At 38.0% G+C, this 24,036-nt stretch overlaps 1 protein-coding gene across 10 annotated transcripts in view; it reads left to right on the top strand.

Moving 5' to 3' along the window:
• The window catches only part of ZNF385B (zinc finger protein 385B), a 313,431-nt gene extending 289,973 nt beyond the window's left edge, over positions 1-23,458 (top strand). For all 10 annotated transcript variants that reach the window (XM_027055374.2, XM_027055373.2, XM_027055380.2 and 7 more), the window contains 4 exons: positions 17,921-18,172; positions 19,482-19,660; positions 20,468-20,569; positions 22,052-23,458. In XM_027055374.2, coding sequence (XP_026911175.1) covers positions 17,921-18,172; positions 19,482-19,660; positions 20,468-20,569; positions 22,052-22,270 — 752 coding nt within the window. In that variant the 3' untranslated portion in view covers positions 22,271-23,458. The remainder of the gene's footprint in view (positions 1-17,920; positions 18,173-19,481; positions 19,661-20,467; positions 20,570-22,051) is intronic.
• The last annotated feature ends 578 nt before the right edge of the window (positions 23,459-24,036 follow it).

Genomic DNA, 24,036 nt, shown 5'->3' with positions numbered 1-24,036 from the left:
TAGACATATTTATTTTAACCAGTATTCATCTCTTTTGATTAAACTTATTTACAACCCTCCTGCATTGACAAGATACTGGAACATAAGAGGATTTTGTGTGTACATTGAATAATTTTATAAATGCACCACCATAAATGCCCCTAAGATTTTAATGAAGGTTATTGCATACATTTTATTACATTCCACTTATTTACTTCAGGAAAAATTCTCTTATAGTGAAATATTTTTTTGAGATTGGATGGATGATCAAATAGAATCACTCAATAAATATTTATAGATTCTTTGTTCAGGGCACTGGTACTAGGCGCTTTGGGGGATTCTAGGCCCAGTTCTGATGGTGCCACACTAATTTAGCTTTATAGAATAAAGCTTAAAGTGTTTTGCATAGAAACATTTATAAAGTATTTTCCACTTCCCTGACTTCTTTCTGCGAGAATCAGGTTTACTGTTGTGGAAACTGGCATGGCATCACACATTAATAGCTTGGTGTTCTCATTTTTATAGGCCAGCTCTATCAGAATAAAATATGCTGTGGTGGTAAAAATGGTCTGTAATCTGTGTTGTCCAATATGAGTGCCATGAGCCACATATAGCTATTCAGGACTTGAAATGTGGCTTGTGCTACTGAGAAGCTGAGTATTTAATTTTATTTAATTTTAAGTACTACACATGACTACTGAATTGGACAGCACATCTGTGGACCGTGGTACTCTCTGCTGTTTTAACTAGCCATGACTCCAGAAAAGGCATTCAATTCTCCGAGCCTGTTTTCTCATCTGTAAACTAGGAATAGTGCGCTCCCTGCATCACAGTGGTGTTTTGTGTATCAAATAAAGTGACTTTGAAAGAGCATTGCAAAATGTAAAGCATAATAAAAATGCCCATTGTTGATATTCTTAGTTTGGAGTTGTTTTTTTAACCTCTTGTGGAGTGGCCCCTTCCTGCTGCCATCAGTGAGAGGTGACAGGTGGCCCTTGTAGTGGTCAGCTATCATCATCTGCCATTATGCTGTACCTAATATAGTTGATTCTAGAGAGCCAGATCCAATCTTATTAGACTTACCTGCAAACATAATTTTAACAGCAGTACTACTAATAATTAATGTGTAACTGAATGATTATTGTGTATCTGATACTTACATGCTAAATGTTTTGTGTATACTATCTTATTTAATGATACGGTCCTCTGATGGATACTAGAAAGTGAGACATAGCAAGGGGAAATGATGGCTCAGAGTCATCCAGAAAGGAAATAGCTTCAAGCCCAGATTCCCACCCAGGCAGCCTCTCAAATTCACTACCATGATATGCCACCTTTGAATAAAGGTCCATGAACTATAACTGCATGTGCTTTCTGAAGGCTATTTGAGATTTTTTTTCCACTAAGTGATACTTCTAGAAGTCTGACACTTCAGAAAGGGGTGTTATTTCTATCCCCATCCTGTTTTACAGCTGGTTTTATTTTTGAAGAATCAAGTTTTGAGTGGCTTTGAATAAGGACATATTAACCACAGTATGATTTTTGCGTGCCATTTACATACCTTGCATGTGAGCTTGAACTCACACAGATTAGCTCCACTTCTCACCGACCAGCTAACCTTAACCAAATCATGTTCTCTGACCTGTTTCCCCACCTATAAGATGGGAGGGCTCATACCTACCTCCCAGAGTTTTGGGGATTAATGAACTAATAATGCCTGCTTCAGTGCCTATCATGTAACAGACACTCAATAAATGCTAGCCATAAAAAGCAACCATTGTTCAAAGAACTTTCCCAGCCCTGTCCTTTTGATTCTATGATCATTTCATGCCATGCTGCCATGCAACAGTGACCTGAACTTACATTTCTCTTTATGTGCTTATTTTATTATCTCATGGCAATTACCAACACTTGTGTTTTCCTTCCAGATATCAAGGCTTGATGAGCCTGACTCTCCCAGTGGGATATGTAAATATATAGGGAAGGTCCTTCTTGGTCTTCCTCACATTTTTATAAGTGGAGGAAATGTCTTTCTATTCCTTCTCCCACAGGTTAACGTAGCTCATCCATCATGGCCACTGTGGCTCCGGGTACTTTGTCCTGCACATGGCCGTCACAGAGTTAGCATATATTAAATTAATACCATTAAAAAGAATTTAATGGGGAAGCTGTAACACCTTCCCTAGACTATGGACAGGGCAAGAAGACCCTAGTTAGCTCTTTTTTCTTCATCTTCAATAAGATACATGCCCCACCTCCTAGGTCAACAAACTGCTCTATGCACAGTTACAGTGCTACAAGAAAGGACAACCCAACATACGTCCATTTGTTGAGAGAGAAACCTGGTGCTCCCTGTGGAGAAGCAGCCCTGTCTGGAGACGGGATTGGCTACTGAGGAGGAGAGGGGTGGTGTAATCAGAATAAGAAACACGCTCCTGCCTAACAAGTCCCTTCTGGCATTTATGTCAGTAAATGAGAAACTTGTCAGCTCATACATTTTGTTTCTGGCTTCTTGCAAAACATTTTCTTAGTGTGCAATTTTTTAATAATTTCTGTATGCTATCAACTAGTTAGCCTCTACAAAATATGTGCTTTGTTTTCTTTCAAATATGAAGTGACATAAATACTAGAATTTCTTGTCATAATAGAGATTATTTTATTCTTTGCTTTCAAATATTTAAACTTCTGTCAGAATTTTATGATAATTTTTACTCATTTGATTAGCAAAATGGTCATATTTAAGTTAAAACAATTTGCCTTTCCTAGGACAATATCTTTGTCCTTACTTCTCCATTAATAAAATATTTTTACTTAATGGGAAATTAGGGTGCCTCATTTTGAGTTAAGGAAAAGTTATTTATTTTATTCTTTTCAACAAAAATTTATCCAGTCTTTTGATTAATCCATAAGAATAATAATTAAAAACTAGTAAAGTTTTTTAAGTATTTTGAAAATTCATTAGTAGATGTTCTGTTTATGTTACTTATGGCATTTTAAATTGAGAAAACTCTTTTTTTAATTTTTTTAACTGTATTTATTTTGAGAGAGACAGAAGTAGTGCGAGCAGGTAAGGGACAGAGGGAGAGGGAGAGAAATCTGAGGCAGGCTCTATGTTGTCAGCTGCAGAGCCCAGTCGCAGGGCTCAAACCCACGAACCTTGAGATCATGACCTGAGCCATAACCAAGAGTCGGATGTTCAACCAACTGAGTCACCCAGTACCCCAAATTGAGAAAACTCTTTTGGAAAGCAGCATCATAGAATAAGTCAAAAACCATGAAGACATTTATTCCATTCATTTTACTGTTAATTTCTCTTCCTACAATTTATGCCAAGGAAATAATTCTAAATACAAAGCAAGAAAAATAAAATGTTACATATGAAAATGCCTCCTGTAGCATTATTTGTATTAATGACAGGTGGAAGCAAAATGATCAGTAGAGGGAAGTTATTTCAGTAAAGTCCTTATACCTGATAAAATATGCAGCTTTACAGTAAGTAAAAGCAACATAAAAATGCATATAATACACTAAATCAAAAAGTTAAAAAATATATTACATCAAAAGTTACAAAATGGCCTATCTATGTATGTGTTATTAAGCCCCCACTGCATGCTCTGTGTCGTACTAGGCACTGGGTATATGATGGTGGATTAGGCAGACTTGGGCCTTGCCATCATGATAGCATACTGTCTGGAAAGGTGAATACTGAACAAGTGATGACAAGCTTAATGAAAAGAGAGAGATGTTGATCTTGTCTGGGAAGGAAAGGAACACCTCGGCAGGGGATTTAAGCTCTCTCTGCCTGGTGAGAAAGATGTCGGCCCTGCAAACAGGGGCCCAGATCTGGGGATGGAAGAGAAGAGGATTCTCATCAGAGGGACCGGTTCTCCATAGGACTTTAGCTGTGAAAGCCTATCTGGTTTAAATAATTGAACCAATAAAAGGACACTTGGGGACAGAGAAGGGAATTTAGGATGTTGGTTTAAAAAAAAAAGTGATTGAAACGATAGCTAGAAACAGAAAGAAGGCAGAATGAAGTAATGGGCATAAACACAAAAGTTCTTAATCTCTTTTGGTACCATGGATACCTGTGGCCAACTAGTAGCCTAGTCTCAGAATGATGTTCATATTTGTTTTCGTTTTTTTTTTTTTAAGTAATCTCTACAACCAATGTGGGGTTCGAACTTGTGACCCTGAGATCAGAGTCTCTTGCTCCACCCAACTGAGCCAGCCAGGTGCCCTTCAGAATAATGTTTTTAAGTCCATAAAATTAACTTGTACTTTTACAAAGGAAACCAACTACAATAAATACAGTTGTCAAATGTTTGTTATAATATAGTAACATAGCAATAATGTGTTAAATAAGATCTAGCAACAGGTGTAATATCTACCATAATTTTGAAGTAATGATGAGGCACAGTGTTTCAAGCTTTTTATGACAACTGTAATATCTGATGACAAGATCTTATTCCTATTGGTGGGCATAGTCACAGGTACTGCTAAGACTGCTATAGTTTTTTGCCTTCATTTATGATTGAAGAAAACGCTAAATTTTTATCAGAGATAAATGAAAATAAAGGTACATTTTCTTGCCACTCAAGTTCATGGATTCTGTGAATTCATGGGCCCCTTGGATGTCTGTAGACTCCCTAGGTTAAAAACTCCTATTTAGGGGAGACTGGGTGGCTAAGTTGGTTAGGTGTCCAACTTCGGCTCAGGTCATGATCTCATGGTTCATGGATTTGAGCCCCGTGTCGGGCTCTGTGCTGACAGCTCAGAGTCTGGAGCCTGCTTCAGGTTCTGTGTCTCCCTCTCTCTCTGCCCCTCCCCTCTTCACATTCTGTGTCCCTCTCTCTCTCAAAAATGAATACACATTAAAAAAATTATTAAAAAAAATCCTCCTATTTAGTGTGAGAGGCTTATGGGTTTTTTTTCCCCTCTATTTCTACATACTGTGTTATTTGCACAATAACTTCCAATGATTTGATGAGTTTATATATCTCAGGGCACAGGTCAGATGGGAAAGAAACTTTTAGCCATAAGTCCCCATGTCACAGTATTCCCAAGGGATCTAGATGATAAGAAACTCTAGACAAGCCCCTTTGGGCACTCAGGCCTCTGGAATTAACATCACTTTTTAGAGGAGACTTTCTGTGGTCAACAGACTTTCTCCTGCGACCCATAGACCTTAAATATAAAGCTACCTTTGACAATTTCATAATAAAGCAGATTGAATTTAGGCACAAATGCTAGACTCAAAATGTGAAAGTATGATTGGCTTTTAGCACTATGTTTTTTAAGAGGATTGGTAGCTTTTTTACACCTGAGAAGTCCAGCTCCTGAACGTCTGCAGTCTCCTTAGGACAGGCAGTACCCAGGTAGGTCCGTGAACAGTGACAGCCCGTACCTATCTCCATGGAGCAGCCTAAGGCGATGAGCTTGTTTGAAGAAAGTAATTTTTTTTTGTATTTTCTCTATTAAATAAAGATACAATTTTTTAGATGAAGAAAGACTCAGTTTCCTCAGTCCCTCTCAAGCTGACCTTTCCATTGTCAGTGTGCACCCCACTCTACCTAGAGTTTCAAAGCTAACACCTAATCTCTGCATCTAGAAGGAAAGACGTGGGAGGAGCAGAATTCAAATGTTTTTCCTTATACCTTGTGAATCGATGTTTCCTCTGTAAAGGGCCATTCATTTAGAAGAAAAAGAACCTGCTCCTCATTCCACCTAGAAAATTAGTTTTTAATCTTATTCCTGGCTTTTGAATCATTATTGGACCTACTCCCTGGGGACTTGATTTGAGTGACAGGAGTTACTTATTCTGTTTTCCATAATAAAGCTGCCTCAGAAATAACTGTTTCACATCTCTCAGTGACAAATCGGAAAAGGGGCAATTTTTCAACGTGGAAAATTTGAAATATGATTTCTCTATTGTACAAGTCAAATGCCTAGAAAACGACACAAAATAGGAGAAAGCTGTTCATTAGATTCAAACTCCAGCAAACCAGCCCTCTTTTGTGCTCCCTTAGGAGAGTGACATGTTCACTAATATCAGTGCCAGCTCACTAATACAGAGTGTATGTAGGCTGCCAGCTTTTAACAAGGAGATATTTGGAGGGGCCACTGTTTTATCTGAATGTTAGACTGGTAGCTTCTGCTCCCCAGCCAAGTGGCATGAAGGACAACAGGGCAATTGTCGTGCAGAGCTGGGCAATGACTATCATTTCATTGGGCCACAGACTCACTGAGTGGTATAGCCCAATGACCAGAATCAAACTGACATGGGCTTTCAAATGGGAAGACCAGGATATCCTAACTCAGGATTGTAGTCTGGCAGAAAATTACAGCACAGGACCTATTTTGGACTTACAAAATTGGCCACCTAACTTTCATGGATCCTAAGTTACTTAAAATAAATAAGCTTTTTGTTGTTGTTGTTGTTGTTTTTAACGTAAGGACATACAGATAATGATTCTGTGAAGAGTCACTTTAATTCATAGACAATTTTCCCTGCTTCCAGGATTAGTCTAAAGGCCAAGATTTGAAAATCACACGTAAACATAGTTAATTAGGAATTAGCAAGCTTCACAGTGATCAACTGTGCTTGAAGAGGCAGTGTTTCAGGGATTTAGCTAGAGGCATGGTAATGTAGCATTAGATGTAAAAGGCTCCATCAGGATCAGCTTGACCCAATGTATAATATTTGAGTGCCCTGAGAATTTTAAAAACTAGCTTTAACTTCCATGTCTATTCTTGGTTTTTTGTGTCTCTGAGCTTGTCATATAAGTACTCGATTTTGTTTTCCACATCTGCAAAATGGCATAAGCCATATAAAGAACTCTTTCTGTTTCCAAAGGTGGTTGAGCAGCTCACCCTCAAGTGAGGGATTGAGATCAGACATTTTCCAACAAGAAGTCCTGTGACTAATAAAGCAAGTCAGCTAGCCTAGTAGGTGTTGTGACATAAACCAGCCTATACTGTTCTATGGTGGGCGATGCTTGAGGACACCTGGAATCAGATCAAATCTAAATGAGCAGTCTAGTTGGAAGGAGCTAAATAGGTGACTAGAGGACTCCAAAAGTACTGGGTCAATCTCCGGCCACCTGTCATAAACGTTATGTGCCTTGGGGATCTGGGTTGGCCATGAATGGTATCTTCAGTAAGACACAAAGTCTGCAAAATGACACCTTCAGTAATGGATATCTATTATCTAAAAGGGTGGGGAAAATTAGATAATGGCATAAGTCATAGTACTTGAAATTTCTGCACGAATATTATTGCATAAATATATCAATCATGTAATTGTTGATAACTCAAATGAATATACTGTGATGTTATTCGTTAATGACTACTTACCACATTGCCAAAGTGGGTTGTTGAGCTACAACCATCTCATGAGTCTCCCAACATAAGAACCATAGTGTTGCTATGACTGAAACCTTGCCATGGTGACAGGGTATCAGTTTAGTTGCAAAGAGGATGGGCTATACTTTGATGATAATTTGTTTTCACGTGTGCTTCATGCTTATTATTTATATGCAGGTTTATGTAGGATTCCTAATAAAGGAGATAATAAAATCTATAGATTTGTTCATTTTATCAAATCAAAAAATTTGACCTGACACATGTACTTGTTGTTATGACTCTGTCCTAGTACATCTCAAGGATGTATTCTTAAGAGAATTGTTTCAGCCTCAAATGACATTAAATATTGATTGCATATATATATCTTCAGCAACAATGATACAAGTATTTTATATAATCAGTAGTGGAAATATCTGTTCTATCTATGTTTATTTCACTGGTTATGATTTGGCCATTAACAGTGAATTTCTACTATTTTTATTTGTGAAGCTAAAAGGCACTGCATGAATTTAACATTCCTTATTTCATCATATTATTGCCCACCAATGGCTTTCTGTACACTGGGCACACAGATGAATTAGGGCATTGTTGTAGGACTCAAGAATCTCTCTATCCTGGTAATAATTTTAATTGTGAAGAAATGACAGTTAATGCAAGGTCAACATATAATTATATGAAGAGGATTATGAGAACATACGGAAGGGGAAAAGAGAGGAGATGGGCTTGGGGACTAGAGGTAGTATGATCTAGAAAGAAATTTTATAGTAATCCACAGTGAATATTGAGGGCCTAAAATGAAGCAGTGGCACACAGTAGATGCTGAGTCAATGTCTGCTGGATAAGGCTGATAGAAGAAATATTTAGAAGATAATATCAATAAACTTAGGCCATTTATTACACATAGAAGCTAAGAGAAGGAAGAATTCAAGAGTTATTGATGACAGGCCTGACATACAACTAGTAATGTCATTGATTAGAATGGGGACTGCTTGGAAGGGCCCTTATGTGGAACATATCATTCATTCAGTACCAGGCATGTTGAATTTGAAATATGCGTGAAACATCTAAAAATAGATGTCCCACAGACTATTAGGGGCAAAACATCTTGAACCTGTGAGGAATGTAGAGATTTCACCTATGGATTTAGGAATCTATGTCAATGTGCTAGAAGAGGTTATTGGAATGAATTAGATCATATAACACCCAAAAGAGGACATGGGTGCAGTCTTGAGGCATGCCAACACTTAGGGGCAGGCAAAAGAACAGGAGCTGGTGAAGGGGACCTAGAGTAAGCTTAGAGAACCAGGCAAGGCCAGTGTTTGTGGGCATCAAGGGGGAAAAGCATTTCAGGAAGGGACTTGTACCCAATACACGGGAAGACTGGAGAGACACCATGGGTTTTGCAGGAAGGTAAGGATAAACAGGAAGAAAGGAAGTGGAAGAACCACATCCCATGACCACTTAAGTCCTGCACCAGAGGGAAGATAGTGGAACACTCCAGCAATGAACCAAGTCAGGGAATGACTGTTGGAACATGGAGTTTTCAGCATTTTGTAAACAGAAAGAAAGAACCTAGTACAAAGAAAGTAGCCAAAACTATAGGAAAGAGAGAAGAAATGTAAAAGATAGAGAGACAGGTGGAAGTATATACCTCTTCCTCAGAGATGTAAAGAAAATAGGTGCAGACAGAAGAAAATGTAACATCAGGGACAAACTCATTCAGCTTCCTCATTTCTCTACAAAATGGGAGACTAGACATTTGCTAATAAGAGGTTGGTGATATCAGTAGGGAACTTAAGAAGGATACATTTTCCATGGGGAAGCTGACTGGCTGTGTTTCTTCCCTTTAATAGGATCACTTTTTTCCCATTTGTCTGATTTATTGACATGTTCTTCAGGTACATAACTTTTCACTATAGATGTTTCTAATTTAAGCAAATCTAATCCGTAAGATCATAGAATTTTAAAATAAGGGTATGGGATTATTGCATTGCCAAAAGAACTCTGTTTCAAAAAAAAATCTTTTAAATAGTGCATTCAAATAGTTCAAGGTCTTTTTGCACATACATTCCAGGAAAACATCTAATAAACAAAAGGAGGTAGAGTGACTGCTGTATCTGATTGTTATCTGCAGGGTTGGTCTTTCCTTCGTGCTCTTTTAGTGCAGTCCTGCTATACTACAAATGAATATCCCTTTCTTTGTGCATCCACCAATAGAGTGATGTGCTAGCATCTGTCCATCTTTTATTACATTTTGTTTAGCAAAGAACTCCAAGGTACCAAACTGGCTTGCTCATCTTGTAGTTTGTGTGCTGCTGCCTTTTCTACCCCCTCCCCTCCAGAATCCATTAACTATCTTAATGCACTCCACTTTGAGCTTTAAAATATCTGTCATCAGTTGGTGGCTTCCGTCACTTTTACTGTGTCAAACGTGTAGATAAGGAGAGGACAAATGAAGCAAGGAGTTAGGAAGACTTCTACAGTTACACCAATCGACAAACCTACAGATTTGCAATATTATTTGATTTGGGGTTTTGGGGTTTTTTTGGTCTGATACAGAGCCCTGTCGGCTTTTTAGCCTCATCTCTCTCAAGACTGCATAACTAGTAAGAAAGTACTTACTGTGGCTGACACCCATCAATTTCTCATTATTCAGAAAATGGGAAGATAAAACAGAGGAGAACGATTTCAGAATTCCTTATCAAAGTGAGCTAACTTGGTTTAATGAGTGTTAAGCAGTAATGTGGGCATTGCTTTGTTTTTTGCAATAATAATGAGATGTTGGACAAAGTGCTTGTGAATATAGGAAAGCTTATGACCCGCAGTCCTTTCACTGCATGCCTCTGTTGCTAGTTCCTTCTAGTGAAATATTAAGTATAAAAAGGAAAATGTAATTGTACAAAGAAGTGACAAGCAGTATACTTTGGTGACCTCAGAAAGTACAAAGAATAATTCTGTTAAAGTTGTGTCCTTGGTTTCCCGAGCACTTTTCTCAAGTTGGGGGCGGGGGTGGGAAATGAGCACAAGATTTGACCAAGCACTTCACCAAAGAAGGTATGTAATCAACCAATAAAAATAGGCAAAGGTGTTCAATTCCATTAGTCAGTAGGGAAATATGAATGAAAACCTATTCAATAAGACACCACTACACCTCCACCTGAATGGCTACAACCAAAAGGACTAACAATACACAATACTGATACCATGTGTTAGAGATGATGCAGAACAACTGGAATTCTCATGCATTGCTGGTAGGAATATAAATCAGTACAACCATTTGGGAAAACCATTTCAGAATCTTTGAAAGCTAGATATATATTGATAGAGATAGATAGATGATAGATAGATAGATAGGCAGATAAATTAGATCTATCCATCTAATGGCCCAGCAATTCTATTCCCATATATATATATATATATATATATATATATATATATGACATAAATGAGTATTTATGTCTACCAAAAACATATATAAGAATAACCAAAAACTAAAAATATTCCAAATGTTTATCAATACTAAAATGAATAAATGGTGGCACAGTCATACAATGGAATACTCTCAGCAATTCGAAAAAAACAAACTTCTATGTACAACATGGATGAATCTGATACACATAATGTTGAGTGAAAGAAGCCAAACACAAAAGAATACATATTGTGTGATTACACTCTTATGAAGTTCAAAAATAGGCAAAACTGATCTAAGTCAATAGAAATGAGAATGGTGGTTACCTTTGGAGGGAGTGCAAACACCAACTGATTGGGAGTTCAAGGGAGATTTCTAGGATGGTGGAAACATCTGTATATCTTAGATATCAGTATCTTGTATCTTATATTTCCCATACATCTTCTGTTTCAACAAATGTATACATATGAAGAAATTCATTAAATTTTATGTACCTTATAGTATATAAGTTACATAAGTATATAAGCAAAAAAGGAAATTAAATGGTACAGATAGGAACATTATCTACCATATTAGTATATGTGAAAAATAAATGAGATAATGAATATAAGTTCTTAACACAGTGCTTGGGCTACAGTGAGTATTGAAATAGTGTCAGCTATTGATTTGGGATTACTATTGTTACTACTACTCTCACTGTCAGATATAACTGCCCGGAGCAATCATTAGGCTAATTTTTTGCTTTACATAAAAGTAAACTTCCCTAAATAGTATTGAGCCTCTGAATTCAACTTCTAAGAACCATGCTCCAAACAACATAACTAGTTGTGTGTAAGAGAAAGCTTGTTATTATGGTAAAGTTTACTTCTTACTAAGGGTAAAATTTTTTAAATCTCAAAAATGTATTTAGTTCAAGAGTTTGTTCCCTTTCAGAATTAAGAATTTTTTTAAATTACTTTGAAACACAAATCATTATTAATCTAATGAAAAGATATCCAACCCCCTTATATAAAAAAAAATGAAAATCAAGTTAACAATGAGGTACTGTATTTTATCTGTCAGATTGGCAAAGGCAGTGGATAATTAGGCTGGTTAAAGGTACAGGGAAGCTGGCACCCTCTTACAGACAGAGAGCTCTAAGAGCATTAGTTTGTGAACCATTCTGGGGTGCAGTTTGGCAACGTGCATTACAAGTTAAAACATGCTCTTTGTGCCAGTAAGTCCTCTTCAGGGTTTAGGTCCTAAGGAAATTATTGGGCAAGTATGCAAAGATGTCTATACGCAGTACTATTTATAAAACTGATTTACTGAATATATGAATTCAGTGGAGTGCAAATATGATTGCCAGTATACTCTATTGAATATCCCTTTCTCACTCCTCAGAAATATTATCAGATATCAGAAAGTCTCGTCTTATTGAAACTTTAGGCTCTTTATCCAGCTGAACACTTCCTTCTTCCTGGCTCAGGTTGGACCATGGGAAAGGCCATAGTGTGTTCTTCTCTTCTTCCTCAACCCATAATTTCTAGTTCTTGCCCGTTCCAATTGTTAGGGATAGGAGAAGGCATTAGAGAAGATAAATGAAGATAAAAGAAGGGCCAATGTTTTTGTGCTTAACGACAATCATTGATGCCCTCTGCATGGCAGGTGTCCAGATGCCCTGTCTCTGTCGCTCGAGGACCATGTGTAAGGTCTTCGTGCGGGTCTTTCAGTCCTTCCTCAGCTCCTAACACCAGAGCTCCACTCCTCAGCCTCTTACTGCCAGCATCCTAGTGATCAGCTTTTTTGTGTCAGGTACCAATAACAGAGCTCGAGCCTGACCACCTTTCAAGATGCCCTATTGACCCTAAGAAAACGCATCCAACCTTGACATGCCAAACTGAGATTACAGGTCCTTCAGCTCCAGCTCGTCTGCCCCAACCTTCCTATCCCCTACTTCACCTGGGATGAGGGGTGGATCACTAAGGTCAGAAGTTGCCAGACTAGAAAATGAGATGCCAGTGTCTCTTCTTACATGCACTTCTGGCTTTACCACTTTGACTAGATTCAGAAACATCTAACCAGGACAGAAGCTCATGATGCCGGTGAGTCCTCCAATCCTTATATAGTCTAGGGAAGTGCATGATAGGATGTTGGTAGCAGGATAAGTTTTACTGCTTCTTATAAATGCTACAAGTATGTGTCTGGGGGTCTCTTGGGGACTTTCTCTAAGATGCTGAGATATTTGATGCGAACTGCTTTCAGTTAGGGTCATGTCCTTCATTCTGAGGCAACCAAACTCCCATTCAGTATCTTTTTAACATTGTAAGAGTGCAAACCAGAAGTAACCCAAATAACAAAAGATTATTTAGATAAATTATAGTACATCCATATAGGTAAATATCATTTGTTATAAATCATGATCCAATTCTACATTTACTGACATGGAAAGATATTCTTGATTTATTGCCATTTGAAAAATGTGAGTTACAGCATGTTTCCATCTATTCACATGTAGTATTGTATAAATTGTGAAGTAACAGGTATCATTTTAATAATCTAGGTCAAGTGTTGGCAGACTACTACCTGAGAGCTAAATCTAGTGTGCTCACCTACTTTCGTAAATAAAGTTTTGTTAGATCACAGCCATACTGGTGGCTGCTTTCCTGCTATCGTAGCAAAGCTTAGTAGCTGCAATAATATGGCCCACGAAGCTTAATATGTTTACAGAAAACTTTGCTGACTTATTATAGGTGATGGAATCATGGGTGATTTTTCTTTTCTTTTTTTTTTTTTTGTCTGACTTTATTTTCTACATTGAGCATACATTTATTGTGTAAATCATGTATCTATTATTAAACCATTGAAACCTGGTTAGAAAAAACTTATATTAATAATATTAAGCTGAAGATTAAACCTTGTAAGCAGACTCATAAAAATTGGATTATAGCTTCCAAAGTTACACTGCAAAAATATATATATATTGATCTATAATGTAGTTAGAATACTATTTTGATTGTTTTTAAATTAAGACCTATATATGGACATGAGTCTTCTTGTTACCAACAGGATTAGTTTCTGAAAACTGCTTTTAGACGTTCACATGTACTGAGGCACCTGGGTGACTCAGTCAGTTAAGCATCCAACTCTTGATTTAGGCTTAGGTCATGATATTGTAATTGGTAAGTTACAGCCCCGCAGCAGGCTCTGTGCTGTTAGCTCTGTGCTGCTAGCTCAGGATTCTGTCTCCCTCTCTCTCTGTCCCTCCCCTGCTTGCTCTCTGTCTCTCTCTCCAAATAAATAAAAATAAACTTAAAAATAAAGAATTCCCACGTTCTTTTCATCATCTGTGTTAGCTTATTAGTCCCCTGAGCCTGTGTTTCAGGAATATAGTGCTAAGTTTGAGGAATAGGTGGGTTAACCTGAGTAAAGTTTTGTTGTAAAAAATAACTATGATAAATAAATAGTGAAGACTGATTTCCTTCACATGGTTTATCAAGTAGATATGAAAACAGTTCCAAAACGAGAGGTTTTCAAAATGCTTAGAACTTTGGAAAATAAGGGAATCAATGTGGATCGCCACTTTGAAGAATTAAATTCACTTGGATGCATAAATTACAGACATTTGTTACAAAGGGTAATTCTGATGTAGCTAAGCAAATTTTGCTTCCCAGTCCTGTAGGATGAAATCTTAAAAAGGCGTTTAAGTAATCAGAAAATAATGAAGACAGTCAGAAGAACCTGCTAATTAACATTAGGTGAGGGAATACTTGAAAATAGAATTCATATTAACCAGAAGTTCCAGATGACATGCATCTTTATTAAAAGAAACAGAAGTAAACAATACATTAATTAAACTTCCAAATACACAAAATAAGGAGGCTTTAAAAATGCCAATAAGGAAAGAATAATATATAGAATAAATAAAGAATTAATAATATAATGGATTTTGATAAAAATATAAAACAAAATGAGAAATAATAAAATTAGGCTTCAAAGCTTATAAATTTACACATCCAGAAAGAATGCCAAAATTTAAATCTAGTATTGCTTAGTGGTTTTAGGATCTATTTCATTAACTAGCTAGTCTCAATCCAATGGCAGAATTTCCTCAATATGATGGAACCATTTACACATTGTCAAAGCAAAATTGATACCTACTATTCACAAAGATTAAGACTCTGGCCTACCTAGAGGATAAAAACTAAAACATAATTTATGTAAATGTTAAATATACCATATGTCTTAATATTTTTAAAGGAAAATGGCCTCCCTTGGCATCCATTTTACTAGTTTTAAGATATTCTCTACCTTCTGATTCAATTCACCTTTATAATATCTCTCACTACACCTGTTGCCATCATCTATGCTGAACTAGTAGGTATTCAAGCAAACCCCAAGTTTTCCAACACCTAAGCATTTCCTTATGTTTCCACCTGTAAGCATTCACTTCCTACTCTTTCTCACCTTATTCTATTCTTATCTAAATCTCACCTGCAAAATCTGGCCAAAATATCACTTCCTTTATGAAGAATGTCTCTTTCTTCCTAACCAGAAGAAATCACTTCCTGCTCCAAGCTCTCATAAATTAGAGATCTCTGAATGACTATCTCATTTCCCCTGCTAACCTTTAATTTTCTTAAAGTCTATACCTACTTTATTTACTATTCTCTTCAGTGTCTAGCACATTGTCAGTAATTAGCATTTTGCTAATATTCATTTGTTAATGAATAAATGACCTCTTCTGAAAAGGAGATACAGAAAGGAAATCTGTTTAATTTTTCTTAAAGAAATAGGAATAAAGAGGAAAAAAATAATTTTGTCCATATTCTCAATGTAACCTGAATAATTTGTTGAAGAGGATAGATATTTTCATTTAAGGCAAATATGCCTTAAAACTAAACAAAGCAAGACTTTATCACATCTCCAGTGACCATTATATGCCTTTTATAATGTTAATGCCATATGAAGTCCACCCTCTGTGCAGGAAGATTAGTACACTACCCAGTGAATAGTTAGAGAAAACATCATGCTCATTTATGCCACCTACCAATCTGTGGGACATTATTCACTTTTGATGAGCCTTAGTTTTCTCGTCTTTAAGATAGGAATGACTGGGATGCCTGGGTGACTCACTTGGTTAAGTGTCCGTGTCTTGTTTTAGGCTCAGGTTATGATCTCACAGTTTGTGGGATCAAGCTCCTGCTTGAGATTTCTCTCTCTTCCTCTCTCTCTCTCAAAATAAATAAATAAACTTTAAAAAATTAAAAAAACAATATAGGACTAGTTATTTTCAGCCGTACCTATTTCACAAGTTTGTTATGAGAGATAATAAGATAATGTAAGTGATAGCACTTTGTAAGTTGTACCGTTCTATAAAACTGTAAGAACATATGAGGGAGACCAATATAAGGGACAATAAAATAAATATGAATAAGAGAGAGAATGAGTAAATGACTAAAACAGGTCAGATTCCTTAGGTCAAATTTATATGAAAAGATTTTACCATGCAATAATTTAAGTTTCCATCACAAGAAACAGAGTAATTCCATAGGAGCAAATGTTAAGATTACTGTTATTTCACTGCTTTGTGAATTCTATAAAATTGGAAAATCAATCTAAGGGATCCTTATAGGTGAGGGAATTCTAAGCCAGAAATAATCTTCAATCTAATTTACTTAGTATTACCATTTAGGAAGATTGATTTTAGTCCCTTCTCTCATACTGTGGAGGTCTGTTTAGTAAAAGTCTAAGATCTTTTCCATCATACTTTATGGCATCCTGAAGTCTTAATAAACTTGCTGGAAAGGAATATATAGATTGTGAAACCCAAGGATAAAAAGAGATCTGAGCATTCACTTATTCCAAACACCATCCAGATCTGGAATTCAGCTATAGAATCTGCTAGTCTTGACCCAGATGGATCCAATGCAGGAAAAGGATGGAAATGAACTGTCGATACCTAAATCAAACACATAGAAATATGATCTGCTGGTATTTTTGGTGTATATGTAAGTGCTGGCTTTGCCCCATATGCAGAACAGACACACACTATCAGGTTGCTGTTCCCCTACTCACTCCTTCCCTCTTGGTGATCCAGGCCCATGGTACACAGTTCCAAGTTAGCTAAGGCAATTAACAAATAAGTGTTAGTTTTCATTTCCTTCTTCTCTTAATACGAGTTTATCAGCGTATCTATAAACATTTTCTAAAAGCACCGGCTCTACTCAGCTTACATGTGTGATGGATTGGGCTGTTGCCTATGAAGTTCCAGTTTCTTTCCCAAAGGGGCCACTGAATAGAACCTGTGTTGAATAGCAAATGAACCCCGACGAGTTAGATTCTGTTAAAGTCACTCTGATCCTTCTTATAGCTTGCACCATGGGCCTTGAGAATTGTAAGCATTTAGTAGCTACATGATCAAAATGCCAAGATATCTGTAAATGATTTGGCTAATCCTCATTATTGTGCTTCTGGTTAATGTCATTACTTAGAATTTATGACTTAGGGATGGCTGGCTGACTCAGGAGCATGCAACTCTTGATCTCAGGGTCATGAGTTTGAGCCCCACGTTGGCGGTAGAATTTACTTAAAAGAAAAATCTTATAATTTAGACTGGCAGTATTAAGTACAATGAATGAAATCTTTGCATCTTGTATTTTAGATAAATCACTTTGCCATTCGAAGAGCAGCAAAAACTTAACTAATCATAACCAAAATTAACCATATGTCTTCCCTCACCTATACCCCAACACCCCAATGTTAAAATTTTAACTTGGTATAAAAATTTAGTTTTAGCTTTATATTTATGTACTAATTAAAGCATGAATAGTCATATGAAACTACCATTGACTAATGACTTATTTCATGTTACCATCATATCATGTAACCATATTGGAAGGTAGTTGGTTTTCCTATATATTAAAGACCTCTCTGGAGCATAATTTACAACCGAAGGCTATCAGAAAGTTACCTGCTGCCAGTGGGAGAAAAAAGTCATGTTTCATAAGTCATCATATTCTTGGGGTGAGCTGATATTGGAAATTGATGGCATGGAGCTATTTTTCAATCTGGAGATTAAAACTACACCTAACAATCAAATTTCTAGTTTTAATTCCTTTTACATTAATTTGTCTGTGTTTATACCATGTACGAAGCTTTAATACGATCTTTCTGTGTCTCTCTTAGAAGATAAAGGGAAGTTAAAAGTCAACAGTTCCAGTCAGCCATCAAGCTCTGAAGGTGGCTCATTTCTCCTCAAATCAGGCACAACACCCCTGCCACCTGGAGCAGCCACTTCTCCCTCAAAGAGCACGAATGGAGCTCCCGGTACCTGTACCGTTCCTGAATCAGAAGAAGAAAAAGCCAAAAAATTACTGTATTGTTCACTATGCAAAGTGGCTGTGAACTCCCTGTCACAGCTAGAGGCACACAACACAGGTTAGCAGCTATCGTTTGAATTTAAATAATGTTTGTAACAAAACCAACCTTTCCCTTCAGAATACCATATCTTTTGTTGTTCAAACGTTGGGTTTGTTCAACGTCTTCTCCGCTTTTTTGATTCAAAAGACTGATTTTAAGAAAAGTATGATATGATAACTTTGGAAACAGCAGGCAAAAGCTTAAAGCAAGTTGAAGATAAAACTTATTCTGTTCTTTATTTTCTCAAAAGCATCTAATATTTCCCAAAACTCATTATGATGAAGTGACAGAGATGAAGATAAATATCTACGCACAATGTTCACTGCAACACACTTAGGAAAAAAAGGGGGAAACAATTTAAAAGTCCCTCAGTAGGGAAAGGTCGAATAAACTATAGGAACCCAATATGAGAGTATATATTACTCAGTCATTAAAATGTAATTACTTTATGGGGCGCCTGGATGGCTCAGTCAGTTGAGCGTCCGACTTCGGCTCACGTCATGATCTTGTGGCTTGTAAGTTTGAGCCCTGTGTCGGGCTCTAGCTCGGAGCCTGGAGCCTGCTTCAGATTCTGTGTCTCCCCCTCTCTTTGACCCTCCCATGCTCACGCTCTGTCTCTCTGTCTCTCAATAATAAATAAACGTTAAAAAAAATTTTAATGTAATTATTTTAAAAAGTATATGATTTGCTATGTGAAATTTTCAGGATATTTAACTAGTATGATGCCAATTTTGAAAAAAATATATACCTTTAATATACAAGCAAAACAAAACCTGAATAAAAAACTAAACTGAAGGGCACCTGGGTGGCTCAGTCAGTTAAGTGTCCGACTTCAGCTCAGGTCATGATCTCACGGTTAGTGGGTTCAAGACCCGTGTCAGGCTCTGTGCTGACAGCTCAGAGCCTGGAGCCTGCTCAGATTCTGTCTCCCTCTCTCTGTCCCTCCCTCCTGCTTGTGCTCTCTCAAAAATAAGTAAAATGTTAAAAAAAAAATTTTTTTAACTAAAATGATAACAGTGGTAATCTCTGAGTGGTGAAAACATAGAATCTTTATTTTCTTTATGCTTCTGTATATTTTCCATATTTTCCCTCTAATGGACTCATGTTTTCCCATTTTTTACAATGAAAATGTGTCCAATAAGCAGCATTATTGTTTATAATAAATAAAAAATGTTTGTAATCAGCATTAAAATGATTATTTTTTTAAAAAAAGCAATGAGAAATTCATCCTGAAGATAAACTTCTCAAGGGTAAGAAAACAAAGAGCTGTTCATAGATGTATTCTGTTCTTCAATAGCTATTTACCATATGTCTCTTTCTGTTTTAGGATCTAAACACAAGACCATGGTGGAAGCTCGTAATGGGGCTGGTCCAATTAAGTCCTATCCTAGACCTGGATCAAGATTAAAGATGCAGAATGGCAGTAAGGGGTCAGGACTACAAAATAAGACATTTCATTGTGAAATCTGTGATGTTCATGTTAATTCAGAAATTCAACTCAAACAGGTAATGTATCCTGAATGAATTAGTATCCACTGTTGTTTGGGTCACCACTTGATTTTGTATCTAATCTATGTAATGGTTCTCACTATGCTCACAGATAAATTTACTAACCTTTATATGAGGCACACAAGATACAACATGCAGATGCTAGCGAAAGAAAAAGCACCAAATACTTACCTACCCACAAAAGTGGGTACTTTTACTGTAAGTCAGATCCAGGATAGGTGTTAGGGACAGATAAGCACAGCAGTCATCTGGAGCTTGTAGTCAAGCAGGAACTTCTGGAAGGCAAGATGTTCAGCCTGTCTTTCAAAGACCCAAAATCTGTTTATGGAGACAGATTCATTAGTCATGGCAGTAACAACAGGCAAAGCAGGGTAAGTACTACAGAGAAAGGAAAGGAATAGAGGCATTACAATTGGGGGGGTGGGGTGCAGGGAGGGCACCTGGGTGGCTCAGTTGGTTAAACGTCCAACTTTGGCTCAGGTCATGATCTCATGATTCTTGAATTTGAGCCCCACATTGGACTGTCTACTGCCAGCACAGAGCCCACAGATCCTCTGTCTCCCTCTCTCTTTGAAACTCCCCTGCTTGTGCTCTCAATCTCTCTCTATCAAAAATAAACATTAAAAAAAAATTGAGTGGGGAGCAAGTCTTAATTTCAAGAGCACAGTGATCTTATTCAAACCACCTTGGAACTGTGGACCTAGAACCAGGAATGGAGTGACCAGCTATCTCTATCTAGGAGTTATATTTTACGTGGAATAAAGCTCACATTTAGATTCAGCTAATGCATCAAACTGTTTTCAGCACATTTCTAGCCGAAGGCATAAGGATCGAGTTGCAGGGAAGCCACTGAAGCCGAAATACAGCCCTTACAACAAACTCCAGCGGAGCCCGAGCATTTTAGCAGTAAGTTCACCTCACCTGCTCACCTGTTTTGTGGGTTTGCCTTGCTGGCTTGGGCAGGGACTGTGGTTTAGGAGGATCTAGCGACTAATTGGTCCTGAAAGGTTTTGAATTTAAATAGCCCTCACAGACAGAAGTTTTAGGATGAACTGCTTAGTCCCTGCTGTAGGGCACCTTGAAGGAAGCTTCTTTACAGAAGAGAAACTGAACCTCTTTAGAAGCTAATCCCTTACTCATTACCAGGAACCTTTTCCAAAAGGCTGCCTTCTTTAGCTTATAAAGAAAAATAAAGGCTCAGGAACAAAAACAAGTAATGCCTGAGGAATCCTGGAATGGGCTGTACCTGGGAAGAGGGCTTGCTTTCCTAAAACAAAACTCCATTTAATGCCTTCTTCCTTTCTAGAGGGCTCTCCCTCTTCCCCCTCCCCCATCTCCCCTCTCCACCCCCACGTGCCCCTGCCTCCAGAAATTAAAGTGAGTGTTTATATTACTCTCTTTCCTTGTCTAGCAGGCATGCTGGTATTCAGCCTGTCCTACCTGCTCTCAATATGTGTTGTTTTCACTTTCTTTGCAAAAATACCCAGGGGCGCCAGCAATAGATGTCATATAAATACCCAGATGGATGGATTTCATAATCTCCCTGGGATTTAGCCCAGTGTGGCATTCCATTTGAGGTTGAAACCGGATTGGCCAGCTGGAGGCGATGCTCCCAGCTTCTGCAAAGCCTCCATCTGATGCTGCAAGCAGGTGTTACCTGCATTAAACAAATCCAGTGTGCAAAAGAGAGAAATTAAGGATTTCTCCTGATTGCAAAAGAGAGAAATTAAGGATTGATTTCTGACTTTATAAGAAGGTTCCACCTTGGGGTTCCTTTAAATAGAGAACGTTTCTGGTGCACTTACAATCATTTCCAACGACAGAAATTTGAGTCGGTTGCAGTTTTTCAGGGATCGCCCTTTAAGTGGCCAGAGAGAGGGGTGTAAACTGACTGTTTTCATGACTTTTAACGAGTCCCTCATGTCTTGAACCCCAGTTAGCTCACCCTGTGCGGCTCTTCAAAGAGAAGTGAAAGGTCACGCATATTCTCAAAAACAAAACAAAACAACCCTCTCAAGGCTGCACTGTGGTTTAGGACAAGTCAGAATTTTAAAATTTTAAACTGAGCTCCATTATTTAAGCAGGAAACCTTCTGGGTATGTTTGCTTGTTCTTTGTGAGAAGCGGCATAAAATAGCTTTAGTATCTACTCAGAGAGGCCCTCCGGTGTCCTCCGTGTCCTCGGGGCCCAGGGGCAAAGGCCCCCAAAAAAGAGCTGAAATGGAAACAGATCAAAGTAAAGGTACGCCCAGAGCCTTTGCAACCAGCTTTGTGAACCTAATTTCTTGACTTCCGAGAGTAAAGATTTTTATAATGTGACTTCTCAACGTCCATGTCGCTCACCCAACACACTATCCCCACCCCGTCCCTGGTTTTCTCCCTCCACTAGGCAAAACTTGCATTCCAGAAAGACATGATGAAGCCTTTGGCCCCGGCCTTCCTGTCGTCGCCCCTGGCGGCGGCGGCGGCGGTGTCGTCGGCGCTGTCGCTGCCGCCCCGGCCGTCGGCGTCGCTGTTCCAGGCGCCGGCCATACCTCCCGCCCTACTGCGGCCGGGCCACGGGCCCATCCGCGCCACGCCCGCCTCCATCCTGTTCGCGCCCTACTGACCGCAGCCCGCCCGCCCCGCGGCGCGCCACCCCGGCCCCGACTCCAAAGACTAAGAAATCACTAGGCTCCAGAGTGCTTTTAGGGACCGCTCCCGAAATTAGGGATCTGAGCAGCACAGGCTTTGTCCCCCCGTTCTCCACCCCCCCCAACCCCTGCCGACCTCGATTTGTGTATCTGAGATATTTGGTTTCTTGCAAATGTATTGGTCAGAAAAAAATATATATCTATATCTATATACCATCCTCTATTTTCCCATGGGTGTGATCTGGCTTAGAAACGATAAGGAATCTTTTCCTGACAGACTTGAAAACTAGGGTCTTCCTCCCACGTCTGTAAATAACTCTGGAATCCAACTGAGCACATTCTAGTGTGGAACAAAAATAGGTGAACACAAGTGCTTGCTTGTGGATCCCATCTTACCAACGGATCACAACGTTTTCCTTCATGGTGTACTATTGTTGACAGGGATTGTGTACTGTTTTAGACCCAAGTACTGTTGTATCCTGTGTAGTACTAGATCTGTATCTCTTGTCTGAATTCAACATTTTTTTAGTCGCTGTGTAAATGTTAGGAAGCAAAGTAGCTTGAATTCTCTCTAAGAGAACAAAAGATAATGTATTTTCTTTATTTCACGTTTCATTTGGTGATATTGAAAAGAACTAGAAAGCCATATAACATAGCTATAATTACTGTTTGCTATTTTTGTTTAACTTATTTTGTAGCTTCCTCACGAGTTTGAGTTGCTAAGCAAATGTATACAACCAGAAAAAGAGCTTCCTCAATTGCACATTCTTGCACCTCTTGTGCATTCTGCAAGGAGACAATGAATCCATGTATTTCTACGTAATTATCTTCTTCATTTTTAACCTGTTTTCATTTGTTAACGATGCTACATAATTTTGTGGCTCCCTAATGCAATAATGTACAGAAGATAAAAAAAAAATTTATAATTGAACAATTTGTCTTTCTGTTCACTGAATATGTTGCAGGTCTCGCTCCCATGCCCCCCCTTTCTAAACTGATATCAACAAGACTGGAATGTTTGTGGTATCAGGGGCAAGAGGCATCATAAAACAACAAAATAGAGTGAACTCTTTTAGAGCATCTATATCTGCAATCTGTAAATGGTAAAATGTCTGTGTATTTTTTTAAATGTACCTTTTCAATAAAAGTACAAAAAATAAAAATCTGTTTGTGTTTTCAAAGTTCGTTTCTCCTGAGACACCTCCAATTTGAAATCATCTGATGAACGATTTTCAGAAGGTGCAAAGATTGCTCCTTACGTATTTAGCATTTTCAGCTCTTATTGGAAGCATTTTTATTTGTCATGTTTATTCATTACTGTTCACAGCATCTGCACGATGCAAGACTTTACTGCTCTTTTCCCTCTGAATCCCTAAGAAGTCGGGCCAATCATAGTAGTAGCCTGATAAAAATTTGTGATTCTGATTTTTTTTAACCTGCTGTAAAGTCTTCTAAATCCCTAACCCATCTTTCATTTGTGTCCAAGGCATTTGTGATCTCCTTCCGTTCCACTCCAACCCGTTTTCCCATCAGCCCCCTTTTTTTTTTCTTCCACCTCATTCTAAGTGTAAAGATCAATATGTCACTATTTGTCCTGGTTATCTATCTATTGCTGCTTAATGAACTACTCCAAAACTTAGTGGCTTAAAATAACAACCATCTTATTATATCATGATTTCAGGGGTCAAGAACTCCAGCCAGGCTTGGCTGGGCTTTTCTTCTATTCCTGGAGGCATCAATA

Source organism: Acinonyx jubatus, chromosome C1 (assembly GCF_027475565.1).
Source record: "Acinonyx jubatus isolate Ajub_Pintada_27869175 chromosome C1, VMU_Ajub_asm_v1.0, whole genome shotgun sequence".
NCBI classification, from domain to species: Eukaryota; Metazoa; Chordata; class Mammalia; order Carnivora; family Felidae; genus Acinonyx; species Acinonyx jubatus.
This window is presented reverse-complemented; position numbering and strand designations above follow the sequence as displayed.